The sequence below is a fragment of the Acipenser ruthenus genome, chromosome 22, assembly GCF_902713425.1.
Source record: "Acipenser ruthenus chromosome 22, fAciRut3.2 maternal haplotype, whole genome shotgun sequence".
Taxonomy (NCBI): Eukaryota; Metazoa; Chordata; class Actinopteri; order Acipenseriformes; family Acipenseridae; genus Acipenser; species Acipenser ruthenus.
The window spans coordinates 2,719,695-2,729,897 of NC_081210.1; the positions used below are offsets into that span (position 1 = coordinate 2,719,695).

The 10,203-nt window shown below is 39.1% G+C and overlaps 1 protein-coding gene across 1 annotated transcript; it reads right to left on the bottom strand.

Moving 5' to 3' along the window:
* On the bottom strand, window positions 1-9,456 carry LOC117431528 (WD repeat domain phosphoinositide-interacting protein 2-like). The gene is made up of 12 exons (XM_034052522.3): window positions 8,905-9,456; window positions 6,437-6,519; window positions 5,933-6,102; window positions 5,642-5,738; window positions 3,891-3,988; window positions 3,699-3,791; window positions 2,981-3,051; window positions 1,568-1,675; window positions 1,172-1,336; window positions 677-784; window positions 351-448; window positions 1-270 (listed from the first exon to the last, which is right to left on the bottom strand). Exons 1-12 carry the CDS (start codon window positions 8,976-8,978, stop codon window positions 158-160), a joined length of 1,278 nt encoding a protein of 425 aa, XP_033908413.1. The 5' UTR covers window positions 8,979-9,456; the 3' UTR covers window positions 1-157.
* Between the last annotated feature and the right edge of the window lie 747 nt (window positions 9,457-10,203).

Genomic DNA, 10,203 nt, shown 5'->3' on the forward strand with positions numbered 1-10,203 from the left:
AAAGAAAAAAACAATGTATATTTATTGATACAGAATTAGGCTTTTTCCCCCTCCTTTTAATCTCTCTTCCACTCAGTTACACGTTCATAGCAGCACGAGAGAGTCCAATGTCACAGTTCTACGACCCAAGAGGCGAGTTCACAGGTAACAAGGTACGTCAGTCAGTCTGAAGGATCATGGGAGGCTGCTCGTTTTCTTCATCCAAACGCAGGGAGTTCATGTCATCATCCAGACCAACCCCACCAACTGCTCCCTGATCCTCGGAGTATCCTACAAATACAATGATATTGACTGTACATCTCTCCTAATTTAGCAAATCAAGAAGTCAGATTCACTCAAACGGTGGGTACCTTTTGCTACCGCGGCACTATAGGTCTGTGCCACCAATGGACGGTCGTGGGTTGTTGACTCCAGAATTTCATTAGCTGGCTCAACACTTCCATCTAACCTGAGGACAAAGAGAACAAGTTTATGCTTGAACAGAAACCTACAAAGTAACCTCAAGTCCCATTTTAGACAAACAACTTAAGATGCATACATGAGAAGCAAAAGTGACACACACATTGCAGAAGCAGTTCAAAAAACAAGTTCACATACCAACAGTTATTTTCTTCAGTTTCCAGGATTTTATTTAAAATCGGGGCTGTTTGATTTGGGGGGGGGAACGGGAACGTACTTGTGCTGTTTCATTAGTGTGCAATCTCCTCCCTCCTGTGGGTCCAGGTTATACATGTACAGGTAACCATCAGCCGCTGCCACCAACAAACGGGGGAGCTTCTGGATTCTAGAGGAACACATCAAACAAAACAACATTCATATACTCTGCGAGTGACAAGACTTGACAACATCTTTACCGAATTCCTAAAAAAAACATGTGCATGCATCTGAAAACGTAGTACAGTCGAACCATTGCATCCAAACTGACCCTCTTTACGCATTACCTCTCCGGCACCTGTTTATATGAAAGATTTGTTTTTCAGAGACAGGTTTGTTCTGCTATAAAATCGGGGTTACAGTCAAGTCCAGAAACAATCAGGCAGCAACTTTGAACATAAAAGTTAAAGATCACCTAACTTCAAGAGAACGTCAAACTGGTTTGGACCTGGATGGTTTTCACATTCTTTAACTGTCTTAGTGGACTTGAAGCCTGTGCATTTTCCTCTATACTCACGTGGCAAGTGCGCAGATGTTCTTGTGCCCAGAGAAGGGCAGTCTCACTGTAGCGAAGGCCCTGCCCTGGTTAAACATTTCTGTGACCTGGGCTGGCAAGTAGCTGGTGGAGGCCATCAGCACCTTCCCAAAGTAGCCAGACCAAGTTGTGGGTTCCTCCTGCGGCCTGAAATAAAATAAACATGCAGGCCTCCAGCGTCAGCCAGGGTTTAAACCAAGATCTTCTGTACTGAACCTAGGCCGAGTTGAGAATCTATTCGCAGTGATTAGGTGAAAAATCACCAGTTACTGTTTGATTATAGTGACTAGGTGCATACAGACATCTACTTATCCTAAGTAATGGTGATGCTTCCATTTCCTTCTCAGTTTTACCAAGACCTAAACATTACAGACTTACTTCTCCTTTTGTGTCTCCAGTTTGAAGATATGAACTGTTTCAGTATTACTGGATGCAGACAGGAACAGTCCTTCCATACTAAATGCAAGAGAGCAGATAGTGACACACCTGCAGAAAATGAAGAAATCAGTCTTCAAAAAAGGGGCTGGTTGGCTCAGTGGACTCTCAAATGGAAAAAGTGACCAAAAATTCTCATTAAGATGTTGTTATTAGAAGGTTTGAAGTGTAGTTAAAAGCAACAGTTATATACAGTAGAACCTCAGAGTTGAATGAATGAATTGAATTGAATTGAAAATGAATTTTCAATGGTTTTATTAAATGTGCACACCTGCTCTCTACACCCTCAATCTGGTGAATAATACAAGGATACAGCACAGTAACATAATACTCATATTGTTATGGATCTAAAGTCTTTAAAACAGTATCATAAATGGAAAAAAGGCTATATTTAAGTTCCCATTTAAATTGTAATTGTAGCAAAAACACAGATTTAAACGTCCATGAAAACCTGGGTTAACGTAGTGCTTGTTTTAAACAAAATGTATTAGTGCAGCTTGCCTCCTTTGGCTTGAAAAAAAAACTGTGCTTTGTTTAAAACTAGAACGTTCCAGTAAAATTGCCTGTACTTGCTTTGAAATCTGCCTCACCTTTCTGGATACATTTTTTGGTACAGTAATTTTGCATTCTCTGTGACCAGCATGCCGCTTATAGGAGCGCCTATGTGGTTGCATTGCACTCATGGTTGAGTGATTGCATACTTCCGGTTGAAAGTGGGGTGTTCAGTAGACCGGTCAGTTTGTAACTTTGGTGTTCATAACTCTGGGGTTCTACTGTATGTGTATATATATATATATATATATATATTGTAACACAGCAGGGAGGGGGTTAAAATACTCCCTGCAGAAAACATGTGCAAATGCACATTGGTTGTTGTAATTGTTTTGTTTTATTATTTAATTATCCCCTGCACCTGGTGATCATTGTAAATTAGAGCCAGGTGCAGGGTATTTAAAGAGAGCAGTCAGTCTGTTCTAGGCTGCTGAGTAGAAGGAGGCAGGAAGAGGTACTCTGCTTCCCAGCAGTCGTAAGGTAAAAGTACGTTGTATGAAACCTGTGTGGTGTTTATTGTGTAGTGGGGAAACAGCCTAGCTGTCCCACTGGTAGTCAGGGTGTTCCTGAGGTGTAGTTAGTGCTCGTACAGAGCTAGGCGTTTGTTTTGTATTTTGTTTATTTTGGTTTTGTGACTATTAAAAAAATTAGCGCAGCAGCGCTGTTAAAAATCAAGTTTTGTGTGTGGCTGGGTCATTTTAAGTGCTGGAAAAGAACTCGAAGGACTAAAACCCTTCACAATATATATATATATATATATATATATATATATATATATATATATATATATAGACCGTTCCTCACCTCTTCACTCCTCTCCTGAACTCAAAGAGCTTCTGTCCCTCAGGAATGGAGAACACTCGGATCACAGTCCCCTGGGAAGAACACAGAAACGAGACAATAAACATCTTTGATCTGAAATTCATGCCAGTATAAACAGTCCAGTTCTTGGGTAGATTCCAAGACATTGTAGGGACTAGTGGTGATAGGAGCCGAAGAAAAAAATAGGATTCTGTATTTGATCAGCCACTGACTTGTTTATATTTCCAGATATGGACCAATCCAAGTCTAAAGTTACCTTGCTCTCTGATCTAGATGCGGAGCATCAGTGTGCAGACCAGGTGTGACGTGCAGTCAAAATGTAACCCTGTTTGGAATCTGATAGGCTGGGAGTCGTTTTAAACAAGACCTTGAAAACATCCAAGCACAAGAGACTTTTTATTTTATTTTTTTTTCCATAAAGTGGTTTAGGTTTCCCAACCTTTCCTTGATTTTAACTTGCAACCTTATCTTAGGCATGACAAGCTGTATTCAGGAACTTAAATAAACCAAAAGCCACTTTACTAAATATAGACAATGCAGGGATCAGTTTTGAAAGTGACAAATGATGATTAACCCTGACGCTGGCTGACTGCTTCAGAGTTCACAACTCGCTACTTCTTAGTGTCCCTCCAGCAAACAAGTTATATTGAATCTTCCTTCGGATCAAAAAAATAAAACAGTTGCACATGGTGATGCACACCTTTTCAGAGGCTGTGGCCAGTTTGGTACCGCTTGCGTCGAAAGCCAAAGCTGCCAGGGGGCTGTCATGGGCTGGGATCATATTAGCGGCTCTCTGGAATACAAGAAAGGGTTTTATTGGTGAAGACTGAAAAGTACCACACATGCATTTTGTAATGGTTTGGGCCACTGCCTTAAATACTCCAACCCTTACCAGATTGATAGTGTCGAATACCTGCACCTCCCCTATTGTCGCACTCCCAGGGTACGCCAAGTAGCAATTATCATTATTAATCGACAGGGCACACAGACCTGGGGAAGTAATGAAAAAGGATTGGTGTATATTACTTTTGCTGGCTCTTTGAGCTAATATTATATATATATATATATATATATATATATATACACACACACACAATTCAAGATTCTTCTTGTCAAGAGTCTGGGCATTATTATAAATCAAGTAGGATAACATCTCCTTGCAAATCACTTTCCAAGCACTCAACATGCTCTTGTACGCACATCAAGAAATTATTCTTATGAAGATACTCCCTAGAGAAGTTTGAGACCTACTTTTTAAATGTTGCCGGAGGAGGGATTTAAATATACTGTAAAGAAGCAGACAGAGGAAGTGAAACCAGGGTGTGCTTATCACTCGCTTGAGCTGAAACTGTCTGATCATTTCTACCATCTTAAAAACTCCCCTGACAGCAGAAGTTATTCCACTTTAAACTGAACTGGCAACTTGAATTGTAATCTTAAAGCGAGGGGCTTTTGCTTCCATCAAATCTTCTTGAAGTCCTTACTGTACATTTACAGTAATGCGACAGGAATCCTACAGTCTACAAATTGTGTAAAGCTTTTCTCAAACTTATACACAGTCAGCAATTTATGTGTTCGTTCACTCACACACATATATATATTTATTAGTGCTGGGCCAAATATCCAAACGAATATTTTTGACATGTATTAGGATACAAAAATCAGATGTTCGTATTCGCTACAAATGACAAAAAAACCTTGCACTTATTTACCGTCTCCCCAGAATTTGCGCAACAGTAAAAAAAAAAAAAAAAAAAAAGCAAATGAAAAAGAGCTCTATGCGATACGCAAGATCAATATATATATAAACTAAAAATAACACAGAATCAACACAGCTGCTCTTGAGCCTCTATTTAAAAGTTTTAGACAGCAAAAAGTAAACAAACCAGATTATGTGCACGCACCCTTAGTGATCTCTATGGAAAACCATCTGGGACAAAAATGCGATGTGCTGCTTTAGAGCAAGCCAGAATCTCATGGGACAGAAAAAAGGCAAGCATGTCATTCTGAAATGCCTCGCTTAAACAGTACCCAACTTCCTGAAAATGTTGTGTAGTGATGTTTACACAGACTGTATATATATATTGTTGCAACTTTGTTACATGGAATGTAATAAACGAGAACCAAAATGGTGAGTTTTTTTCCCCCTTCACTTTACAACGCCATTTCCACGTTTGTTTTATTTGAAGTACTTAAAGTTACATTTCAATTTTCATTTGCTTGTTCAGCTACAAAAAGGCACAAGTAAACCTCATGTTATTACTTTATGAAAACGTGTCGATGGCCACTGTTTACTGCGACGAAACAGCAATGGCAAGGAATGAAAAAAAGAAAGAAATAAAATGCGTTGTCAAGTTTATGTACTATCAATTTCGGGAATAAACAAAACAACGTTTAACTTGAACTTCTATTTGGCATCCTTTGTTCTGTAGTTAATTCACTGGGGTAAAGTAAGGCCTTCACAACGTATTCTTTACTCCGGGGATATTTCTCTACTTTAATGTGTTGCATATTGTAACATCTTGCTGTAAAATAAAGGCACACACGCCCCCTGCCCCTGCTGCTATGCTGTCTCTGCCAGCATTCAGAGCAATATAATGGCTTTTATTACTTTAAATACATACACATAAACAAAACATGTACCTGAAGGGTTTGGAGGGGTCTCCCTGATGGTGTGCAGTACTTTCATATCTCGGATATTGTGGATGTACAGAGATTCTTCCAGACATACTATTAGCCTCTGCCAAAAAAAAAATGATGCCAGATAATGTTACTGTTTAATGATCTGGGTTGGTTTATTCTCACTTACTGCAATGAATGTGAATTTGAAGCTTGAGATAAACAAAATACCCAATGTTTTGTTTTACCCTGAGAGACTTAATGCAGTTGAGAGAGGCGCATTAGAAGCATGCAGACTGTAGTTAAATATCGTACCTGTCTGTTGAGCTTGACAGCCAGGATGGTATTGGAATAGCTGTAGTTACAAATCTCAGTCCCTTTCTTAAAGTGACACACCTTCAGTTTCCGAGGCGCTTTAAGGCTAACGATAGCAACCAAGCTGCTGGAGAACAGCCTTTCCACGATGCTCACATCTTCTGTGTCAGCTGAAAATAAAAAGTTAAAAACAGACAGCGGTGCACGACTTGAAAGCTTGTTGAGTTGTATCACTTTCGTGACAAAATGCAACCAGATTTAAACAGATTGTCACAACAATACACACAGTAAAAGCTGAACAATTTCTACACTGCATCCACCACGTTTTTTATACAGACATAATCAATCAACTCCCAACAACATCTTGACCTTCTGCAACAGTGACACACACTTACAATTTACCACTAACAGCTCCTTCAGTCCAAGGTACTACAATTATTGAGAGTTGTGAGCGAAATGGACTGAACAAAAATGGCAAAAGAAAATTAATACAATATTACTTACTGCATTCATATATCTGTTCTAGTTTATCCACGGATGATAGAGAGAAGAACTTATAGCCAGATTTGGTGCCAACAGCCAAGGACCTGCAAGATGGGAACTCAAATGTAAGAAAACCCTTGGAGGTGTTAGGGTGTAGAGCTCAGCTCAGTTGTTTATTCATGCATTGACTGCTGCAAGTTTAAAAACAGCATTACATTCAAAATAATCACAAAATGCTTTCCATTCGAATTAGCCCATTAGAGAATACCTTCTGACTTGCACAATATTCTCAGGACTTCAATTTGTTTAAAATGCATTGGCAATGTATTATCAGTTTCAGAAATGAAACCCTTTAATGGTGAATCACTTCACTAAGCTTCCTACAAATGTCTGTATCTTCCTTGTACTTTTAATACCTCAATGCTTGTAATAGTTGCAAGTAGAATTTTAGTTTTACACTTCTGTTTTATACAGAGGTCCTGAGAGCCAGAATCTAGGAAGTGCTGACAAATTTTCTGATCACGAAAAACAAATCTAAATCAAAACAGAGACGAAAATGAATCTTACGATGCAGACAGATGATACACCTCTATGATCTCAATCTTTAATTGCAGGTTCATATGTGCAGTTCTACCAATGTGCACCATGTCGTTAACACCACATGCTGAACATTTAAGGAGCAGGTGTATAACTGCAACTAATCCTGGTGTAATAATAATATATATATAGAAGCCACTGATCAAGTCAAGCTGTACACACTTGGCACTGGTGCAGCCAGCGTTGCTCCTGGTGTTAATAAGCCCTGGATCCTCTCCAACAGTTACACACAGCCTAAAACAATTCTCTCTTTCCTGGTATCAAACAGACCACGTGGGAAGCATGCACCTTCCAGCTATTGTAATTTATTAGGTAGTAACATTTAATGTGGAGCATGATCCAGTTATTACACTACAGATGTACCTAAAACCATATTGCCCAAAAGAAGCAAATTTGCAATATAGCACCAGTTGCCACGTTTATAATTTATTACGAGTATATCGGATGGATAAAGCTACCATATTGAATTTATGTGACAAACATAAACAATTTAGGTCATGAATTGCAAGTATCACTCATCTGTTGGTACCGGTTGTGTATGTCCTACATAAAGCAAGTACTCAAGTGTTCTTCAATTGCATAAAGTGCAACTGGGTTCATGAAACTAATTTAATACATTATTATTATTATTATTATTATTATTATTATTATTAATAATAATAATAATAATAATAATATTGTTGTTATTATTATTATTATTATTATTATTATTATTATAATAATAATAATAATAATAATAATAATAATAATAATAGGCAGCACTGTGGAGTAGTGGTTAGGGCTCTGGACTCTTGACCAGAGGGTCGTGGGTTCAATCCCAGGTGGGGGGACACTGCTGCTGTACTCTTGAGCAAGGTACTTTACCTAGATTGCTCCAGTAGAATCCCAACTGTATAAATGGGTAATTGTATGTAAAAATAATGTGTAAAAGAATAATGTAATTGTATGTAAACATAATGTGATATCTTGTAACAACTGTAAGTCGCCCTGGATAAGGGCGTCTGCTAAGAAATAAATAATAATATTAATAGCCGAACACACATTTGCAAAATATGTTAGCGCTCATTTTAATGCATCTGTCCTGGCGTACTTTATTGTAATGATCTATTAAATGTAGCTTCTCTTGTTTCTCCCTATCTCCTGAAACACACGTCTGTTTTGTTTTTCTCCGCCTTTACCTTTCAATCCCACCTGTCCAGGGAGTGAAATCCAGAAATGACCTAAATACCGTTTCATTTTATGACGGAAACAACGTTTGGGACAAGAATCGGGTTATACAGCCAGAGAGAGCGAGTTTCGGTCTGTCGCAAGACGGTTTTTATATTCAGGGCCGTTGAGGGTAGCCCCAATTGTTGCTCAAATAAGTTTCGGTTTGGATCCTGTAAATCCTGAAGCGCCGTATTTATTATACAGTAATTAAAATACAATTATCCTAACCAAGAGAACACACCCTTCCTAAACTGTATGCAAGAAACGGGGTTATCTTATTATTATAGAAGAAAACCCAGCGAGCAATACAATTTAGTTACAGACATGCTTTGTCATTTCCCACCCCTTCACAAACACCACCACCAAGAAACCAAAAGCTCTGGATTTTAATTCACAGTGCCCGTCACAGGTGTGTCTTTATTTCATGCAATATACCGACTAACACATTTTCCTCTAATTGCTGTACTGTTGTATGGAGATTGGAGTCGCCTTGTTTACTCAAGAAGACAGTACCCCGTAGTTTCGTTTTGACATGTGGATTAACCGTTGTTTAGTACGATTATTTCAGAAAATACACGCGTTTAGTCCTAGCGTCTCCTACTTCCCCGTGAACAGCCTCTTGAGACCCGCTAGGCCGCCTGATCCCCGACGTGTTCTGCCCCCTTTTCCCTGGTTCTCCTTACGTGTTGTCCTGGTTGAAGTTGGCGAAGAGGAGCTGGCTGGAGCCGCCCTCCCCGCTCTGACTGGCCAAGTTCATGGGTTCAACAACATTTACAAATAAAGCACCGGCAAGAATCTCAGCTGTAATCGGGTTCGGGTACTGCTTATCAATATTCAGCTTCCCCGCATCCCCTCGCCTTGCTCCAGACTGTTGTTGTTTTTGCTCAGAAACGTTGCTCTCTTTCCGAGCTTGCGCAGTAGGGCCGGTGAGACAAGAACTGAACAACACAGCAGCAAGGTCGTAGGGGGGAACACTGATAAAATATGCCGTTATATTTGTTTTTAGTAACTGTTTTCGTGTATAAGTGTATTTACATGTCGTGGTAAATATCCTTAGTGGTTGATCTTGCTTATCCTTTTGTGACGTGTTATTTATCCATTATTCCACTATTTCCATTATCTGAACACTCCATTCTACCCCCTTCGCTGGTGTTGGTTCTCCTTGAGTTCTCTGGTGGGAGGGTAGCTAGTTGATCGATGAGCTCCACCGTAACGCCTATGGCTTCTCTTATCTCCAAGCTATGGGCAGATGGTGCAATATCACCCACTGGAATGCAGGGTCGACCTGGTGCAAAATGTTACTATAGGTTAACTGTTATGAAAAACAGTCGTGGTTTAAGCTAATTAAGATACAGTCAGTGGTCCACAAAAAAATCTAATTAGGCCTTCATCCAGTTAATAATGGTGTTGGCAGCTCCCTACTTAATTGTCCATGTAAAAAAAAAACACCATTGCAACTTATATGGCAACTTCGTAAAGCTTGTGTAAATGAAATAAGACAATTAAACTAGATAGTGTTTGCTTACAGGTGTGTGATTTTGAAATATTCACACTTGTTTAAGCTCTTTGACACAGTTTATTAAGGGTGCATAGTCCAACAAATTAGGTCAAGTTATTACAAAGTCAAATGTTAACTATAATGTCTTCCGCACTGAAGGCATCCAGAACATTTCTCAAATGGTGTACACGTCTCCCTGAAGGGTTTAGATTGCAGTACGCTCTTTAGTCAGTGGATGGCACCAGCTGATTACTTTTATAGTAAACACTTGTCGCCCTGATTAAAAAATCTACACGTACAATAAGCTTTAAGGACGGACGCAAAGTATAGTTGCAAAATAATATAAAAAATATGAATTGCGAGAATATAACATGAAATAATGGTTCTTGGAAGAAGCACGCAAACTTAATTTAAGCTCCCAGTTCCACGTTTTTATACGTCACAACCAAAATGAAGTCGGCTGCTACCTGTAACTGCAGTTGAT